At 41.0% G+C, this 21,618-nt stretch overlaps 1 protein-coding gene across 6 annotated transcripts in view; it reads right to left on the minus strand.

Moving 5' to 3' along the window:
• Positions 1-719: 719 nt before the first annotated feature.
• The window catches only part of SLC8A1 (solute carrier family 8 member A1), a 1,017,544-nt gene continuing 996,645 nt past the window's right edge, over positions 720-21,618 (minus strand). For all 6 annotated transcript variants that reach the window (XM_069235056.1, XM_069235055.1, XM_069235053.1 and 3 more), the window contains one exon: positions 720-9,904. In XM_069235056.1, the coding sequence (XP_069091157.1) occupies positions 9,525-9,904 (380 nt within the window). In that variant the 3' untranslated portion in view covers positions 720-9,524. The remainder of the gene's footprint in view (positions 9,905-21,618) is intronic.

The raw sequence follows: 21,618 nt of genomic DNA on the forward strand, positions 1-21,618 counted from the left end.
AGGCGTATGCATTTCCTGACCCGTGATCAAGGAGACTAGGGCACATAGTTACAAGCAGCCTGTGCCGTCACTGCGTCATTCATAGTGATGCACCAGTGGCCCATGCTGCTGACCCATATCTACAAGGCCACACAAAACCATTCTGCGTGGCTTTTCCTGGCCTTGTAGATATGGACTAAGGCAACATAGCGCAAGTTGCTGTGTTGCCATACTTTGCATCAGGGAGGCATTCCCATGGGTGTTTCGCGGGTGTTCCCATGCAACATCCATGGATTTTGATGCATTCCCAGATTTACAAGGTTTTGTAAACCTGGGAATGCGTCAAAAGCCTACACCACTCATGGCAGCCATCTTTAAATAGTTTTTCATTAAGCATAAAAAGAAGCATTACAAGATAGTCACTGTGCATGTGTGTGTTATGCATGCACAAGAACCATCTTGCAAAGCTTTGTCTTGTACTGCAAGAAAAAACATTCCACAATTGTCATTATTTGCTGAACGTGTGACCCTCTTGCAATGATTTTTTATTATATAATAAATAAAAGTCCAAAAGACCAATGGCAAAGTCAAAAGGTTTGGGCTACAATGTCAGTGGCGAGACCTATTGCCTTTGCCAAGGCTTGTTTATATGATGTTTTGGTTACAGTCTGGAAAGTGAATGGGAAGCTCCAACTTCGGATCATGGATAAAATATTCAAAAACATACTATGTTAGACAGGTTCAATCAGAAAACTCAAACTTTATTTTATTTCTTGTCAAAGATGCCATTTGAAAGTGAACGGTTTACATTGATCACAGTTGATGTGCTGTCTTCCTATGTTTGTGCACAGTACACACATAAAAATAAAAAAGCAAAACAAAAAATGAAGAAAAAATATATATATATATATAATTTGCAACAAACTTAATAACCATGAACAACCTGAAAGATAATATAATTGTAACCATCCCCACAAGGAAAGGTAAGAACGAGCCCCTCTGACAGGGGCAATGGTTTACAATACTTAATTACATTCCTAAGCTCAAAACCTCCAATAGCAGAGTATCAAAGGTCAATTAACTGTTCAAAATGAGTGCGAATCACGTTCAAGCAAATGGCAACACACGTTTCGTTCATCGCATTTCATTATAAACACATTCCTCTCTAAGAGTCTGCAGCTCCAGCTTAGTGCAACAGAGGATGCACCGAAGGAGAGCACACCATGACACAGTGGCAGGCCGGTGGGGCTGTTTCTGGACATTAGCTGCTGAGGGTGAATGCAGGCTTGGAATGGCTGAGCGAGCAGAATCAGTTTGGAGCATTGGTCAAAACATTCTTGGTCGTGAACATTAGCTGACAGTCTGGATGCAGTGGGTGGCGGTGCGACTGTTGAAACACCGTTGGATGCGGGATGGCTCATATGGAGGACATGCATATATCCTCTCATGTGAACTACTGTGAGACAATTTTGCTTTATTCAGCTAAGAATACAATGGTAGCAAGTTGGCTAGACCCTGAGGAACTCCATGGGCAATATATGGCTGACTGCTGCTTTCAAAGTGAAAGAAATGTTTGATAAAATACTACTGTGGTACATGAAAAGAGTGTCAATACCTGCAGAAAAAAACATTAGCACAGCTAGCTTAACACATAAACATAGGCTTGTGCAGCTAACATTAAACAATGTATGGGAAAGGATGTTCATCACTAAATTAATCTTTCATGTGCATGTCACGAGTTCAGGTGATTGTGAAACTAGGTTTTCGTACAGGAGATCTTTCCAGTGCTTCACCAACTTTTTAATTCTTTTGAGACACAGAAGTGAAAAACATGCAGGTTTTCTCAACCAGCCTTATGTCATGTAACTCCATATTGTGAAATTGCCAAAACTGAGGCCCATTGAGGATCGATGCCTATAAGGAATGGCCGCCCACTTTGAATGGCAAGTCTGGCAGCCTAATATTCGCCATAGACTGTAAAACGGTTCTTCAATTATATTAGTTGGCTAATTTCACTCATTACTGCCCCCAGCACATCACTCCCACCTGCACACGATATACGTAGTTTATTGTATCACTCTTAAGGCGTTTACTTTTGTGTCTAAGTCTCTGTGGGTGAAGGGAAGTGTGATTTAAATGTGCTAAATATTCCTATAGGTAAGTAAATGTCTTGACAAACTGACCAATGTCTTCTCTAAGGACGTTCTATTGAGTGCCCTGGTCGCGCACGTGATAAGTCCAAACCCTGGCAATTAATGTCACTGTGAAGGTGCCTCTAGGTAACATTACTGCACCATTAGACAAAGGCTTCTGGTGATGGGTTGAGCCTGCTGACAGTGGTAATTCTGCATCACAGAGCGTCTCGACTGATTACTTCTGATGCCATGGTAGGAAAGGTCGAATTTGCAAGGGCCAAAATAGCTGGGTTAGGTCAGGTCAAATCTGTTTATTTGTCAATGAGATCCTAGAAATGACAAAGCACGCACACTACTGGCCTTAACTTAGGGGACAACATATAGATCTCCTAGACCTGCCTGCACGAGGGTGACATAAATGGTCCACCGAGCCACTGATCCTTTGTCCTTATCATTGAGGGATAACTTACTACTCCTGATGGATAGATCATCCATGGAGGTCAACATAATTTTTTTTTAAATTGGGCCCTTTGTATCTTAAAGATTAAAACACTGCTACTATTTAGAGAGCAGAAATCAGGGCCCAGATTTAAGAGGGCCTAGCGCCTCCTTGCACCACATCAGCATCATATTTTTTATGCTAATGTGGTCCAACGAGGCCAAAATCTTCACACCAGATTTAGAAAGTGGGGCAATGCATGCACTGAGCACTTTGTAACTCCTTGCGTCACATTATGCCTGCGCCATAATGTATGCAAGGGGGTGTTCCCCCATTAGGGAAGGGGCCGTAAAAATGGCACAAAGAAATATAAAATATTTTTCTGTGTCATTTTTTGTGGCATTTGTTAATGCCTGTTCAGAGCAAGCATTAAAAGGGGCACACCATTATTTATATTGGGCCCCTATGTACTGTTCAGGGTTAGCTCCAACATTTTGGCACAAACCCTGAACAGTACATCAACAGTGTAAAAAATGTTGATGCTTTCGCCACCCTACCCTGCACAATGGTCTGGTCTATTTTATATATACGGCACTCACATGGTGGTGGGAGGGGGGGCGCTATGGGGTGTAAAAAAAGTGGTGCTGCACTGGGTTCACCGCTACTTTTTTAAAATCTGCCTCCAGGTTTCCTTCTCAGTAAAGTTCTGTCATGATCGATAAAGGACTAAGTTATCCTTGGGCACCCTTCTGATAACGTGGGCGTTTTGCATAGGTAGATGAAACATAGAGGGGTAGATAATGATCAGATACTTTAGTAACAGCAGGCTTCCTCTCTGGCTCTCTAACACATAAACACTTTTCCTCAACCTATAGCCACACAAAGTCAGTTCTGGTCAGTTGACATTGGTTATAATGACAGTCTTAACCAAATCTTTTTTTATTTCTATATATTTAGAAATTTGTATTTTACTGTATATATTTAACAATTTTAATAAGCCTTCATAGGATAAACTTTTATACTTTTGCCTCTTTTCCTCCCATTAAAATACTTTATTGAGACTTTTGAACATGTTTTAGGAGTATGATTTTCCTCAATGGATAACCACACAAAATCAGTTTTGCTCAGTTGACAAACAACATTGGTTATGATGACGGTCTTAATTGAATCTTATAATTTCTATATATTTATACTTTTTATATTTCATTGTATGTACTTATCAATTTTAACACGCCTTCATAGGGCAAACTTGTATGATGTTGCTTATTTTCCTTCCATTCAAGTACTTTATTGAGATTTTGATACATTTGGGAGGTTAGGAAAGGATAAGAGTTAGTGTGATGGGACAGGGATGTGCCATACTTAAAAAAAGGAATCACCATATTATTGGACTAGAAGCAAGGACACATATTGTCAGATAAAAATGAATCTTGAAAGTGAAGTGAGGCTTAGTTCTGTAGAATTGCCGGAGGAGTTGCCCTTGGAAGAGGAAGAGATGTTCTCAAACTTGGGCCTTAGTACTCCAAACCGAGGGAAGAGAGTAAGTTTAGTGAAGATTCACAGTGCCCATTACTTACCATTTGCAGGATCGGACTGACGAAGGAAATAGGCCAGGGCATCAAAATAGAAGTGACCAAAATTAGTTACTTTGCTAAAAACCTTACCCATGTTTGTGAATTGTGGCCATTTTCAACTTGTAAAACACTCTGGGGCATATTCACAAGCGGTTTGCAGGACTGGTGTGTCACTTTTTTGGCACACCGACGGCGCAGGCCCATATCTACAACGCCATGCAAAGCCACTTTGCGTGGCTTTACATGGCGTTGTAGATATGGAGTAAGGCAACGCAGTGCAAGTTGCTGCATTGCCTTACTCTGCATCAAAGCTGCGTTCCATGGGTGTTGTGGTGGGTGTTCCCACGCAACACCCATGGATTTTGACACATTCCCAGATTTACAAGGATTTGTAAACCTTGGGAATTTGTCAAAAGCCTACGCTTCCCCAGGGGAGGTGTACTGGAGGCGCAATAGGTGAAATACCTTTATTTCTCCTTGATTTTTCCTTTTTGTGCAGCACACATAGACAGAGGAAAATGCATCTCATGATTGTTTTGTGCAGGAAGGTATGCCTTCCTGCACAAAGACAATCATCCCGGCAAAGCAAACACCCTTGCACCATGGTGCACGGGTGCCTGCATTATCGCATGGCAGCCAATTGTGCGCAGGCACAGGGTAAAAGGAGAGGTATGCACCGTATCTTGTAGGTATGATGCATTCCTGCTCTTTCCTTTTGATGCAGTGCAGTGGAGCAAGAAGTCTTGCGGTGCTGCAGTGAATCAAAAGATTGAAAATATGCCTCTCTGTGTAAGTGTTCGCAAGGTATTGAAGAATGCATGAATTTAAACTTGCTGCAGGCGAGGTTTGTTGTAATATCAGGAAAATCACACACTGGCATGTCAGACCAGTGTGTTGTTGAGTACCTGATTGCCCAATAGGCCAGCACGACCTTACCTATTTCATTAAATATGCAGACATCATGACGCACACAGAAACCCTACACTGTTTCTGTTTATGATGAAGTTAGATACTTCAAGCCTTGTGTCAGGCTGCACATTTCGACCTGCAGTCATTTACACTTCAACTAAAGGTCCTATTCTAAGAAACATCCTCTGGGGCCTAAGGGCGTTTTTAAATATGTGTTGGTGCCTGTAAAAGTGATGCTTTTCGGGACGCACCTTAACTTTGAGTCAGAACGCTATTTATTTGCCTGATGCCAGTGGTTAAGGCAACGGACGTAATCATTGACTGTCAAAGAGGGAAAATAATGTTGTAAAATGTCAAGCTACCCAGGTGGGTTGAACTTTTGGTACCAGTGCTCCTACAATGGTCCAGTGGCCGTTTAATATGTCCTCTAAAAAAATAAACTCTGTGGAAGGAGGAACCAGCCAATACATTTTGCAAAATTTTAAATCTTTCAATATCAATTGGATAAGATTTTGACTTCTTCCTTTAAAATTTTGCAATGGTTAATCCATGATCCATTTATCCAATATTAACTAAAACCAGCATTTACAGCAGTACTAAGATACCCCATTTCCTGGCCACAGAGCACCGGCTCTTGTACATACTTCGTTATGAAGCAGTGTACGGGCTCAAATTAGTCATGTTTGAATTGTATAGATAGTATTCAAGTCATTGTGCATTAACATAGAGGATGGGAAGGAGTCATGCTGAGGCAGATTTTTTCATTAGATTTGGTGGCATTAACTAGGCCAACCTGTGTGATGGGCACTGAGTAACACCAGAAGTGCTTGAGGTCACATAAATTAGGGCAGGCAAAGATTTGCACCACTGATTCTTGCACAACATTTCTCACATCAAAACTGCAGACGAGAGACATTTTCTTCTCGAATTAGTCTCCTGAGGGTATTTCGGTGACTTTTGTATGCTTGCAATTTTCACACAAGATGCTGCCCAACTTCATTTAGTGAAATTCGTGTAACTTTGAATAATTGTCATCATAATATTGCAAATTGAGGCATACCTAATATGGACTAATGGGGGGATCATTATAGATTTAGAAACTTTGTAATTATTGTCAAATCACAATCTCTAAGAGTGAATTAAAAGTCTGCAAGTTTAGTCAAGTTTAATTTAAAATGAAGACTGATGATACAGAGCATATCTTTACTATAACATTATGAAGACTAGCTAGCTGTACTATAAGGTAGGAATAAACACTACCATGATTATATATAATTCTGCCACGATTGTGCTACTCAGTATTGACTGATATGTCTTTGTTAAACATTTTGTGATTGGAAAGGACGAAGTGCTGATCCTTGGATAGAGAAAGATATGAGTTTTTATTGTCACCTTTCAAATGTCTGTGTTTTTTAACATCATTGAAAGTCAACCAGGTGTCTTTTTGGTGACACAAAATAGCAAGTTGTAAGTAGGAAATGCCTTCGCTTTGGATATTAGATACCCGTTAGTTGTTTGGATCGAACTTGAACTCTCTAATTGAATGAGGCATCCACAGTAGGCAAAAAATTTTGATCTCTTTACTCAGTTTTGTATTTTAAGATATTTATTATGTACTTTTTTAGGCCTTGTCAGCAGGGATTTTTATTGTAGGGCCTTATGCGTTAGTTATCCTGGTTCTGATGAAGGTTATAGCTGAGCAAATAAAGCAGTTTTCTGCAGGCTTCGTGCTGGAGGCATGCTTAGGAAGGTAGCTTAATTTGGTGTGGCCAAAAAGCACAGGACGTTGGTGAGCTTGTTAAGGTTTTGCAATAAACATTTTTTCAGTGTAATATTTTATGGAACATAAATATTGTTTGGGGGAGATTTGTTTAAGGTATGTGGAGTAGAAAAATGTCCTTATTAAAAGACAGCTACGTTTATGCAGCCACTTTTCTCTGATAACAATGCCTAGTAGTGTGGGAAATAAATGCATGAAGCTTGATTTAGTTGCGTTGTGAATCCAAAATCTTTGTCAAAGACATGAGCCAGGCACAGTCTGGTTCAGATCACCTCCTCTTTTTCAAGACCAAAACAATGGCCATTGTGGTCTCACCTTGATCGGAATCCCAGAAAAAGAAAACGGCAGCAGTGAAACGATGAAAGTTTGCAGGCATGCATGTTCACAGTGACATACCACTAATTCTAACATTGGGTATCTATGATCATTGCTTTGTGGGAGCTGACAGACTCTTGAATTTCCCAAGGAATTTTTTTGCAGTTAGCCAGGGCAATTTCCCAAACTTCTCTATATTTCCTGGAGTTAGTGGATTGTGCTCTCCGTTACATGGGGGAATCTGAGTTTATGATCAAGGTGTAACCCAATAATGAAGATATGATGTCCCGCGACCTATGATTGCAATCAAAATTCACTCATTTTCACAAATATAAATGTTTTTGACACATCTGAAGTTTGAATCCTCAAAAATGGCCAAGCATGTTATTTTCTCAGCAATCATGCGTCATCATGTATGAGAATACATTAAAATGCTCTAGAATGGTCCATCAAGACATTGTGTCTATGTGATAATCGGATCAAATCAGCACAATCATCTATATTTATTCTAAGATGGGATTTAACAAATGTGACTTGAAAGTCCTTTAGTTTTCATAAACTGCGTTATCACACTTCTCATAACAAACGTACCAGAATATTTTCAGGCAAAAAAGACTTGGTATAGAAGTATTCATGAGCATAATGATGTCTTCTTGCAGAATATTGAGCACTAAATATAATATTCAACCAAGCACTAAGACTTGTTTTAGAACTGTCTTTCTGGTCACTGTATAGCTGCAGTGTCTTAACAGGTATGGCTACTGAAATGTGTTACTCTATTAAGTAACCATTGAATTCATTGTCTGGTCTTATTAGTCATGGGAACCCATTGTTGCAATCCTGGCTTCTGGATCCCCATTGATATCAGACCGACAATGTAGAGTGTCCCTTGATAGCATGGAGGCTTTTCCGACATTGAACCTTTAAGTACCGAGATAGGAAAGCATCCAGTAGCTATGCCATCAATTGTCCCAGAAGATAAAAAGAGCAAAATGGCGAGATAATATAGTTATTTGTCATTAAGTCACTTGGGCCATCCATTGCACAGTGGGAAAGTGAGCATCAATACTGTGGAGGGATATGAATAGCCCAAGTATGTATTAGAGGATCAGGCATCCTTCTCAATTCTTGAAATTCACGCTGCAGGACTTCGAGCTTGCAGAGCCTCAAATTCGACGTCATCAAGGGCCCATAAAAATGGAAAGCTTCCGGGGAGACGGGGCTAAGGAATTCATGCCAACATTCACCTCTGCCCCTCTGTCAGTTATTGCTTTTTTATAAAATCCCACATGCAAAATCCTTAACCTCCCATTACACTTCCACCCTTCGTCTGCATTGACCAAAACAAACCAACAAAATGATTCAAGTGAAAATGCACACGTATCTTGGACATTCGATTGACATTAACAGCGACTTCACTACGCTACAGTATATACAGATATGTTTTCTTTGTTTCATTCATGCACATTGTTACAAGTACCACAACAATAATCTCAAGCAGGTGTATGAAAGAGGAGCATTATTTCCAGACGTAAGTGGGCACATATGGGAAGCTGTGCACAACATTAAAGGGAGGGGAAACTGACAAAAAGCTGCCCAATGTAAAACAAAAAAAACGAAGTGGGTGTGAACAGGGGAATTTACTGAAGCACGCACACACAGTTGGGTGTTAGGGGCACTAGTGTTTCTTGGCACAGTCGCAGGTGATTAGCAGTCACACAAGTTGTAATGCAGTAAAAGTCAATACATTGGAACAGGTGGTGCATTCCAGCCAATAGCTACAAACAGATCCACTAGGTGGTACAAGGCATTGGGCAGTCGTACATGAACAACTGAGGGCTTGGCATCATGTTGCCAGAAAGGAAACACATCCAAAACTTATGTTAGCTCTCTGACTCAAGTACCTTCTGCAAGTTTCCTTCATAAAAGAGATGGGGACCAAACTGCAGTGGTTAATGCTCGTGAGGCACGTTAGTCTTTAACCAATTCTGTCTGATCACGGATCTCCCATCACCTTTCTTCCTGCTAATCATGTTTCATCACACACCCACACCCACCACAAACTAAAAGATGTCACTGGTTAATCTGGCTTCTTTAAGAACAGCTCATTATAGCATTACAATTTGTCATTTGAAAAAATAAAAGTAGTCAACCATTGTAGTAAGCTTTGTAGGGTACGGTTGCAAAGATGTGGTGTTGCATCCATTCCTTGTTTAATATGATGCCCCATATGCAGGAACCCTGCTGAATTCATACCTCTAACTAGTAGAAGGAATGCCCCCAAAGATGCATTCAATCAGCAGGTAAGTGAAAATGGCAAGAGTCTTTTTTTCTTTCTCTGTTCGTTATACATATATTTATATATATAAATTTTCTATATCTGAGGGTTCCTTTTAGAAGGCCTTTATGTGGCAATAGGCTTCCAGAGATGAGAACAAAATGTACAGGAGCCAGAGGAGGGCAAAGAGGGCAGTGGTCAAAAGCTTGGCAGTCCGTGGGCCACCCAGTTCTCCTCCTGCCACATCTGGTCTCCGTCGGTAAAGCAACACTCCCACATTGATGAACGCAAAAATTGTGAAGAGGGTGACTGAGAAGGCCAGGGTGCCGGGCGCGACTTTGAACTGCTCTCCGTGGGCCGCGTGGTAGATGGCAGCGATGGACCAGGCTACACCGATCCCCAAGAAAACATTCACAGCATTGCTGCCGGTGACATTGCCAATGGAGGCGTCTGCATATTGGTCTTGAGTAGCTGCTACTTTGCTTGCAAAGGTGTCTGCAGAATAAGAAAAAAAGGAGCACATTAAGAAAGACACATTTGTGAAATTGTAGTCTAGTAGCCAGAACTGTAATATCAGTATTCCACCTTAATATTCACTTCAAAAGATAAAGCTAACAGAAAATAAGGTCAACAGAATATTGAGGACCAACATATTCCAAAGGTACGTTTATATAGGTAAGTATAAGTTTACTTAACTCCACATCTATGTATCTTGCCAATATATATATATATATATATACCTTCAAGGTACGCAGACGGTGAGAATAATAAATATACACTCAATGATATGCACTTATTGATATTTTGGTCATTGGTATTTTGACCACAATATATTAGTTGCACAATGATTCTGTTGTTGATATTTAAAAATACAATTGTAAACTTTAAAATCCTATTACATTTGAGGTTACTTGCTGCTAGTGTCAGGTGAAACACAGGTCATGGAGAATCATTGCAGCTGCAATTTTGGCATTGAAATGAAGAACAGGCTTTTCTTCCTTTTGACAAATTTTTTCCCTAAATTGGCACTGATCATAAGAAAGGAGAGATTTATGACAACATAGTCATTTTTTTGCACAAACGTCAGTACAAGCAAGAAAGGCCTTTTTTGTATGTTACTATTCATACCGTGCTAGAGCAGTTTTTATTCCAGTGTATGTTAAACTTATTCTAATATGTTTTTGCATCCAATTACAAGCTCATTTTTAATAAGCATGAATTTGCACTATGGAATTCATGTTGGCAACAGTGCTATCTTTTTCATATGAGAGATAAATAATCTGACAATTTATGAGGTTTGTAGGAAAAGTGATGGTGTGACCAAGTGTGATTAAGACTAAAATACACTGTGCCATGTGTTAAATGGATTTTTCTTGACCTCTCGGACTTCTGATACTTTATATAAGAAATCAGCCTTTAGTCTTATTCCTCTATATTGTCACGGAACTCCTTGATGACTTGCAATATACCTGTATTATACAACATGGTGTACTTTACCCCATATAGATGCATCCTGATCTGGGACAATAGTTACCAGTGCAGTCAGCTCCATACAATGAGTGCTGCAATTTAGGGATTAGACAAAAGGTGTTGGAAATGACCATATTTTGAGTGGTATTCCCCCAGATTTGTGCCTAACCCACCCGCTATCTGGTCATCAAAAGGGCAAACTTATGGCATATCTCTAGCCCTGGCTAAATTCTCCAGCTTCAAGTCATGAGAAATGACACTGAGGCTCTGATGCCTTGGCAGGCTGAAGCCTGTATGGTCACCATGTCTTGTGGCCCATGCACAACCCCTTAGACCTCTGAAACCTCTGGAGAGTTACAGCTGGAGAGTTATTTTGAATTCCAGTTGCCCCAGCTGCGTGGAGAATACTAGAACACACAAGGATAGGCTCTTTTACGAAGTGTTCAGCAAAATTGGTCCTAGCTCGGAGATTAGATAGGTGAGCCTGAGCATCACTTTTAACAGTGGACGTGTATATGATCCTGCTGAGGCTTTCTGTAGAGCCCAGAAACGTCATTAAGGTTGTTTTATTTCTCCTGAGAGTCGGGTCCATCTTAGGCTGCTGTCAGGGTGCACTAGCCCAGGGATCATTCCATTTGACAACAGCAGCTGCTGCTGCCGGCAACCTAATTAGCGCCCCTAGTTGGACCACTGAGCGATCTAGAGGGACCCTGATATGAGGACCTTTGCCAAAGGTAATGGACATCTGCCCTTTGGATATCAAAGTTCTTAGAAGCAATTTGACCGTTTTGGGTGTTGTATTAGACTGTTTTGATGAGATTGGGGGTCATCATTTATTTTTAGGCAGTAGAACTAATGAGGGAAAGAAAATTCTCCAGTGATCTTACCATGGCCGTTGAATGATTCAAAAGGGTGACGGGCTCCAATATTATGATTTTAACCCAACAGGCTCTTTAAATGTGCTGCATCTACCTGCACCAACACGCAACCTGCCTTAAACTCGCCGTCATTGCAGCTAGGCACATTGCTCCTTGCAGGTCTTTTGCCACTGCAGGGGTAATTAATAAGCACAGAGGACATAGGGGCATATTTATGAAATAGCCACGCAGTGCAGCTAGGTGGCTTGATGTGCTGCATGACAGAGAAAGGGCAGGAATGTGCCATATTTAACATTATGCTGCTCATTCCTGTCATTTCCCATGTCTCGCACACTATGTGCTATCTAGCGCCAATCCAGGCATCCTTGCACCATGGTGCAAGGGTGCTGGCGTTGCAAGCAGGATTGTTTTCATGTAGGAAGGGTCACCATCATGCACAAGTACAATCCAGTAAGGCATTTTCCTCTTTTTATGTGTGCTGCAGAAAACCCCCACACAGCACCCATGGAACGCCTATCTGGGGCAGAGTAAAGCAAAGCAGCGATTTCCACTGAGTTTCCTTAATCTAGGTTTATCAAGCCACTCAGGGCCATGCAATGTGGCCTTGCATGACTTGATAAATCCCACTTAGTAGTTGTGTCACATTAGCACCTCATTGTGTGATGCAAGTGTGAAGGAACTACATGATAAATATGGTCCTTAGTGATTTAGTCATACAACAGATGACAGATTTGTCATTATGCACAGAGCAGTGTGGTTCAGAAAACATCACCCTCACTTCATCTTTGCTGCTAGTTTTCCAGCAGTCACCCATGAGTAATTAATCAACATTAAGCTCATCTGCAGACCTTATTCACTTTCGCATTTTTTGACTATTTTCTTTGAACGAACATTGAGAACTATTTACAGGAACTGAGATTTCTAAAGCATTCTACTTATCGCACATAGGTATTGCAGTCATTTCCACATGGTAGACTACAAAATGTTTTTGTTTTAATTTTACCACTAGGAGTGTGCAGTAGATTAGTTCATTGCCTTATGGAGTAGAATAGTTTATGCCAGAGGTATTCAAACTGGAGAGGTGCGATCTCAATTGATTTTGGGGATGAGAGAGGTGGACTTTCCAGGCTTTAGTCAAGTGAATCGTATTTTACTAGTGAATAGAGAAAAACACCATGGTGAAAACAATGCTTTGTTTTTATAGGAAGACAAGAGTGGCATTTAGCCACTCTGTAATGTGCTATCAGCAATGCCTGTTGCCACATGGGCAGAGTGGAGGAGGCTTAAAATAACCCTCAAAGGCACTCCCCCCTATTAATGAAAGAATCACACAGTAGATACTTTTACACTTTTAGGGAGATGTGGCTGCCAATAAAATGCTTAAAATTTTGTGTTTCATTGCATTTGTAAAAGGCATGACAGAAAATAACTGCAATTTCTGACGTGTTAGATGTGTTCAGAGCTGTCAGTTTTATAGAATAGTGAGAAAATAAGTTTGAAATTGGAATTGAAGTTCTTCAGTTTCCATTTTTTATGCCCTGTGCCGATTGGGTTTAGATGGTTGAAATTTTTGGTGAATGTACGCCGTGCACTTTGTTTCCCTCTTGATCTCCTTGTGTATGGAATTCTGGGTGCCTGATGACATTTCTATAAATGGGGACTTGGCATTTAAGAGTTGGAAGATCACTGCTTCAATGCTAATTGCCACCTTCCTTTTGGTGGCTAGATGTTAGTCCATTATGGATCCCCAGACGCGAGCGCTACCGAGTGTCTCTTTCTCTTTCTCACAGTATAGTCTTTAATAACTGCTGGAGACACATACTCCCACTTAGGAAAACCATAGCGTGAGACTCCCTATTTCCAAAAGCCGTCAGTAGGCACATTTATTAAGCATATCAGATCACATTACCCAAACAATGATCCTCTACCAACAGTCATCCCGAGAGAGGAGAGTACATAGCAGCTGTTCTCACTTGTTAATTCACAGAAGTGTGCTAAAGATTCACAACATAGAGGAAGTGGGGGTATATTTAAGAGCCCCTATCGCCTCCTTGCACCACATTAGTGTCATTTTTTTTTTTTACATTAATGTGGCCCGAGGCCAAAATCCCTGCGCCATATTTACAAAGTGGCACAATGCCTGCATTGCGACACCTTGTAACCCTTTGTGCTACAGTATGCCTGCTCCAGGTATAATGTAAGCAAAGGGAGCGTTCCCCCATTAAGGGAGCTGAAAAAATGGCACAAAGAAATCTAGGAAATTTCTATGTGTCATTTTTGTCAGCACTTTTGAAGCCTCCTCAGAGCAGGCGTTAAAAGGAGGCACACCAGTGATTACAATAGGCCTCAATCAGCTTCGCAGGATTAGCTAATCCTGCAAAGTTCCGGACTAGCATCAAAAAATCTGACGCTAGTCCACTAACTACTGCCTTGGCGCACCATATTTTAAATACGGTGCACACACAGTGCTGTTAGGGGTGCGCTAAGGGGTGCAAGAAAAGTTGCACTGCACTGTGTGCAGCTACACTTTTCTTAAATATGCCCTGTAGAATTTTTCTCTGTTCATGTTGATAGTGACATACTCTTACTGGTGGCCTCTAAAAGTACTTGGAAGGATTTGGGTAAGGACAGTGCTTGTGTTAACCCTGAGTTTTAATGAAATTATTAATGAATATTCATGTCATTTGAGTGTTGAATTTGCGTAGAAAGCATAATAACGTAGGGAAAAATAATGCACGCATTTGAAGGTGCGGTGAGTGTCCACCAATGTTCACAAAGAGTACTTATTAATGGCGTATTAATATGAAATGTTGAGCTTATGTTTGATTTATGTAGTAATATGTCATATTAAGGGTTATGCATTATGTATTAGCTTTATCAATTGTAGGCCTTAAATTAGTGGAGGTATTGGCCTAGTTGCACGGCCTCATGTCAAGCTGTATTTCTTAGGCGTTTAATAAAATGACTGTCTAGAGAATTAAATTGTGATTTTCCACTGTGCTGACCAAATGCTTGTAGCTGAAAGTCTTTCTAATGAGAACTGCTTGCTAGGAGATGATGTACTTGCCAATGCAACATTGTCAAAGTAATGTGTGTGAGACTGACTTTCCCAGGAGAAAACCAAGACCATACAGACTGGAGTATAAACTGCAACAATATTGTTACCTGACGAGCCGGATGATGAGAACAGCACGAAAGGAGCCAATCATCGACATGTGAACCACGTACTAGTAGAAATGTAGGTTTGAACTTTTAGTTTTATTGGACAAAGTGTGAACATGCGATCCCTTGTCCTATAGGAACTTGGGAAGAAGTTTTAGGAAATCTAACTTAGCCAGACTGCACAGAGAGAAGACAGCCCATTTTCCCATTTCCTATCTTCCCGTAAGGCCATTACTTTCTTGACCGTCTTGAGAAGAGACATACTTAACTTTACTGCTTAAAGACTTTGCCTTTTCTGAACTTTGATGCTGAATCCTGAGTGACGACTGATGTCCTGAGGACGAAGACTGTAACAGCTTGCTGATCCAAATTGAGGATAGGTATATTGATTATGTTGTTGTTTGCTACGCCTATTTGCTTCTGTTTTTAGCTACCAACCGATATTTTGATAGAGCCCTTATTAGATGTTTTTACAAATTTGTGTTGACTAAATTGTTTTGCATGAAGCCCAAACATGCTATCCTAATCTGGTGTTAGTTAGGGTACTCGCTAATAAAGTTCAATATAGGGAATAAGATTTAATGTATTTTCTTTGCTGAATCTAAAAGTATGTTATTACATTTGTGCAGTTATTCTTGCTATTAATTTGTACTGTAATTTTAGAATGTGTAGTAGCTCAAGCTTTGTTTAGATTGCGATTCTTTCGCCGCTTTGGTCAGCCAGTGTTGTTTCTGGATGTTTATCAATTGATTTTGAGATTGACCTACGTGACATTAGCATTGTTAGTATAGGGAAATAAATATTCTAACTTTTACAAAAAGGTGTGGTTATTCATGACTGCAAGGTCATGGTGTGTGACAATTACTGACTCTTATTGATTACTAACATTATTGATCGTTATTGATTATTGTTCTGCATGTACGGGATACATGGTGGGAAAACCTTGAAGTGAGTCAAAAGATTAATCGACCTACTCACGTCTCCCTTGTAAGTTTACTTATTTTAAGGTCTGAAGGACTAGCACTTGTAGGAAAGCTGCATAAAATATGCTCCATTTCTGCTCATAAATTATGTCCCAGCGATGCGGAACTAGTTCTATTATCAATCATTTGTAACATCTTCAAAACAGCCGTGCTCGTGCATACAATTTAGAGATTCACTGCTACCAGAATCAGGTTCTGAACTGCATAAAGAGGATATAGCTTCTCAAAGACATTATACATGCAAACATCACTCCAAGTGGGTCACTCGGTTTGCATCATCCTCGTAGCCCTAACTGTACAATGCATTCCCTCACAACAATTGTAAAGAGATCAAGGAAAGCATAACTAATAAACAATTAAACTGAAACCGTTGTTTTGGTTGTTGGCATATGGTAAGAGCTTAATCCAGTTATGTAGAAATCCAGCATACTGATTACCATAGAACATGTAAATTTATGTATTGTGGAATATAATGTTTAATTTATTAAAACGACATGTAAAAACTTTACAGCCACGATATTTGAAAAACTAAGCAATATATGTTTGTTTAGGGATCCTTCAATGTGATTGATTGAGTTTAAATGTTTCTATGATCCAAATGCCATTTTTTAGATAAATTTAAATCTTAACTCCTCTCCTTCTGTTACTCTGCAGATGAATTCCAAAATCAGCCTCCCCTATATTCAATAAAATAACAACTGTAAAAAGAATGTCTTGTGCCCTGCCCTGTGGGACACCCCCACCCACCCCTACCCACACCAGGAGGTCACCCATGGACCCATCCGAAGGTAAGTCCGGGTAGGTATTTCTTTTTTATGTCCAACACCGCTCGGGGGCCCTGACTTGGGGCCCCTTGCACGGTGCTGGCCCCAATGGCCATTGTCTCCTGGGCATGGCCATTGTGGTGGTGGGCATGGCTCCTGTCTTTACTAAGACAGGAGCCATATCCATGGGGGTTGTGCACCAGAAAATGGCGCTACACTGCTTTGAGGCGATTGTTTTGCCTCTAAACACTGTAGCGCCATAATTTGGCTCAGAAGCCCAGGTTCCCCCTATGCCTCCCAGGCCCTGTTTGTGTCCTTTCAAAGGAGGCTAACAGGGCCTTAGCGCTGGCTAGCGCCATTCCTTAAATATGGTGCCCGGCCAACATCTAGGAATGGTGCTATACTTTTTGGTACAAACCTGCGCTACTGCAGGTTTGCGGCAAAAAGTATAAATCTGCCCCTTAGTAAACATGATGAGAAATGATAACTGTAACTGGGATAGGCGCTGAGGAGATGAAAGCACTCAATGATAATATATAATCTGAATTAACAATGACATTTGAGATATCAGTGATGTCTTCAATGATGTCTTTGCACATACCAGGAGTAAAGCAATATGTGATTTCTTAAGTAGTGCATGGTGGGCTGCAAGTTATGGATAGCACATTTTAACTGGTGAATGTCAGTTTTTTTTTGTTTTAAAATGCTATTTTTAATTCATTTCAAAACCTAACTACCATGTCACTTTAACCTTTGGTTTCTTTAAATTTATATATAGCCTCTTTCTGCCTAAAAGATGAGCACTGAAGCATACTTGCTCTTGGTATCGCTCCTATTTCTCTGGCTGTAATGAAGAATGCTATGATTCTTACTAAAGAAAACTGTAAATGTTCGCCCAGGCGCAGGAGTTCTTTTATGGATGTAGATTTAAGATTCCCTCTGTGAATGAGGCCCTGGATGTGTATTTGTTATCCACAGAGGAAAGGGTTCATTAGTTCATGTTTCAAAGGACTATGAAGGAGTGTGGAACCTGAAGGGGTGACAGAGTTCAATTCTATAATATGTTCCGGACTAAGGCTCCATCCATTACACACAATTGGATTTTGATCTGATCTGATTTTAAATATTAATCGATGGTTCAATGACACGTGGTACCATTTATAATCTTAGTAAAGGGAGGAACCACCACAATGGCCATGCCACGGGACAAATGTCCCATGGGCATGGCCATTTGGGGCCAGCACCGAGCAGGGGCCCCAGAGTGGCTTTGAACAGAAAAAAGAAATACCTACCCGGACTTACCTTCGGTAATCTGTGGGTGACCTCCTGGTGTGGGTAGGGGTGGGTGGGTGGGGGTGTCCATGGGGACAGGGAAGGCCACCTGTGGGCAATTTCCATGGTCTCGGACGATGAAAATATGCCTCCAGGTCCCCTTACGCCTGCCCGTACCCAGGCATTAAATAATGGCCCTAACTGGCTTAGTGCCATTATTTAAGGCCCTCCTCGTCCCGTGTGGGATTTATGCACAGGAGGATAAATAAGGCGCTGGGGCCTTTGAGGCATTTTTTGCCTAGGAACGCCTACCTTGCATCTCATTGACCAAGGTAGTTTTCCATAGGCAAAAAATGTTGTTAACTCCAATATTTTGGCGCTAGACATGTCTAGTTCCAAAATGTAAATATGGAGTTAAGTGTGCGCCGGGTTTGGGTGAAAACAAAATGATGCAAATCCGGCGCAGAGTATGAATCTGGGCCTAAGTCTCTTAAAAAACACAGTTAAAGTTGGGTTGTGGCCATCTGTTGAAACCAAAAAACCACTGAAATTCGTAAGTTGTGGTTAGGACTGCAATCCATTACTGGAAAAACTGACATACAATCAATATCTCACACACCAGATGCAATGCTGGTGACTTCACTCTTGATGTGACAGATGCAGTTACAAACGTTGTAATTAATATTAAAGGTGAGATGACATATTATATTACTATTAAGACTGTGAAAGAAACAACTATCAATGTTGGATTTTTATTGGCATGTGTACATATTGTTATTTAATAATGTTGTGCTTTTAGATGTTGTTACTTATCAGTGATATTTTATGCGATCCTAGGAGTTACATTTCGTGTGCTTTCAGTCAGTCCTCTACCTCCATTTGTCCATTGGTGTGTTGTAAGGCCATTCACATTCCCTCCCCTCACTCCTCTTCACATAAACCACAGACTAGAGCACAGTGCGATTGACCAGCCCATTTCATCCATTGGAAATGGCACTATGGGCATTTTTCCTGTGTACATGTGCTCATGTCCGTAAATAAAAAAAAAACGAATACATTTCAGTGCCAGGGATGAAAGGTCACTGATTCCTTGACTTTTGTACTTAAATTTAATGTGTATATTTACAGCTTTCAAGACACTGTACCCAGGCCATTTCTGCTGCTTGCAGTGTGCTGCATCCCATGCGAGCACTGCTAGATGAGCCTTGCAGAACTATTCCAACATGGCCACCCAGACATCTACATATATGCAGAAGCACAGACAGCCATTTTTGAATGATTTATGTTATACTTTAATAAAATCAACTCAGAGATGTCAGGCTTTCTTTAAATGTTTTTTTAGTCAAGTATTGGGAAAACGATAGAAAGATTGCTGCCAGACATGTGCCAGGCATGCAGACACATGGATGGCCGTCTAGTCATGGCTTTTATCAAATGTACTGGCAAGCTCTTGGCAAGCACGCTTTAGCAAAGCCAACAGTCAGCCAGTCAATCGGACCGATTGGCTTTGACAATGCTTTTTTTAATAAATTGATGTTTCCACAATCCAGCATTGTGCCTGTGACTTAATATTCACTGGAAAACGCAGCCCATTGTGCAACTACAAGCTTTCATTTATCTGTTTTTTTTCTCGGTGGGTAAAACATTTTTTCCTGTTAAGAAACCCTCTACCGAACACCCTCACGAAGTTTGAGAGTGTTCCCGTTTCCACCCTTAAAAGGGATTCACTCCAGCCCAGCCCTTTGGTGCAGCAGATCTTCAACTGTTTTCAGGGTCAGGCAGGAGTTTGTGAATGTTCACAAACTCACATGTTTGAGGGCATTCACAAGCTTTCAAACTAAAGCAGGTCTTTATCGGACCATGTCCATCTGTTATGTATGTTTTATACTGCGTACCTTTTTTAAAAATATTTATCGTTTTCTCAAGTTAACATACCATAGTAATCAATAATGTCACAGAAATCACCCATGAAAACACATCTCATTTTGTACCATTTATGCATATTTGGTAGATATGCACCTTTTCCCACTGGCTGTTCAGAATCCATTCCACATCAGTGCTGCAGTTATCCATGATTATGCTCCACTTCGTGATCCGTATGCAATAGTCTGATATGGGTGTCCTTGATCAATGCCCGTCCACCTCACAGCAAGAATAGTCAGCAGACCTACCTGGATAAATTCTCCTTCATTTAATCACGATAATATGTCTGTGGTACACGTGGTTAAAGTCAATCAACTTAAATCTGGCATTACCAGAGATCCCTTTCAACAAAGCACGTTATCACCCACTCCCTATCAGTGAGTTTGTCTCGAAAATCCTCCTCTCAGGCTAGTTTGGGCCTCAACACTCTCGTGGGACTGTCTGCCTTCAGGGCCGTATACAGCTAGGTCACCAAGATCCAGATTTACAAGGCCTAAGCGCCTCTTTGCGACACACTAGTGTCAGGTTTTTTACACTAATGTGGTGTTGAGTAGGCCATTCACCATATTTACAAAGTGGTGCAATGCTTTCATTGTGCCACTTTGCACCACCTTGCCCAACATTATCCCTGAGTAAAGCATAATGTATGCAAGGGGGGCCATTCCCCCATAGGGTGGTCTGTAAAAATGGCACAGTGAAATGTACAACAGTTCACTGCACCATTTTTAGCATTATTTTCAATGCCTGCTCAGAGCAGGAGTTAAAATGGCGCGCCCATTACTTTCAATAGGCTTCCCTTTACTTTCCAGGATTAGCTTCACAAAATGACACTAATCCTGTAAAGTACCACAGTACTGTCATAAATGTTAACGCTATTGCCTAACGTGCGCCATGGTGAGAAGTATTGTAAATACGGCGCACACATGGTGTCATTGGGGGGTTGCAAAAAAAGTGGTGCATCACAGCTGATGCGCCACTTTTTTGTAAAACTAGCTCCAAGTGTCTACTTGTTCTCAGCCGCAGGACTGCTTGTAGTATTTCATTTGGGGGAGGAGTGTTAGGAAAGACACTCCAAATTTCTTTGGCTGTCCTGGCAATGATGGCAAACTATAGAAAGTGACCGGGCCCACCAAAAACTCTTCCTGTGCTTCCTGGAATGTAATGAATGTCCCCAGGGTATAAATCTCTCAGTAGCTGACCTCCTCTTTCTCTCCTCTGCGTCAATGTCATATCTGAGCTTATCCATGTGAAGGGCTGTATAAGCAAAAAATCGAATTCTTTTGCGAAGCGCAGTCGCTTAAGGACCCTAGTGATTATGAATTTCTGGACCCAGATGCTCTGTCTCTGGGAACCCCAGACCATCTTATGACTAGTTCCAGGATGAGTATATCATCAAAAGACCCTCTTAATATACGTTTTTCTTGGTTATCCTGCTCTGATGCCTACAGAGCTGCATGCTATATGTGAGTGGTATAATACTACAATTGTGTATCTGGGAGGCCCAGACGCCCCCTCCTCCTGGTCAGTTTTAGCAGGTTCAAGGCTACTGTACTCCTTTTCCCAGCACACCAGCAGACTGTTAAGCCTTTTGGAAGAGTCAAGAAGCATTTCACGCACAGACCTTTTCATACCGTAGAGGCACTGAGGGTGGAACACCATCTTCAAAATCAGTTTTCCCAATAGTGAAAAGTGGCAGTTTATTCCGAAAACCTATTGATGACTGGAGCCACTCCAGGACCCTCCTCATATTATACAAG

The sequence above is a fragment of the Pleurodeles waltl genome, chromosome 5 (assembly GCF_031143425.1).
Source record: "Pleurodeles waltl isolate 20211129_DDA chromosome 5, aPleWal1.hap1.20221129, whole genome shotgun sequence".
Lineage (NCBI taxonomy): Eukaryota > Metazoa > Chordata > Amphibia > Caudata > Salamandridae > Pleurodeles > Pleurodeles waltl.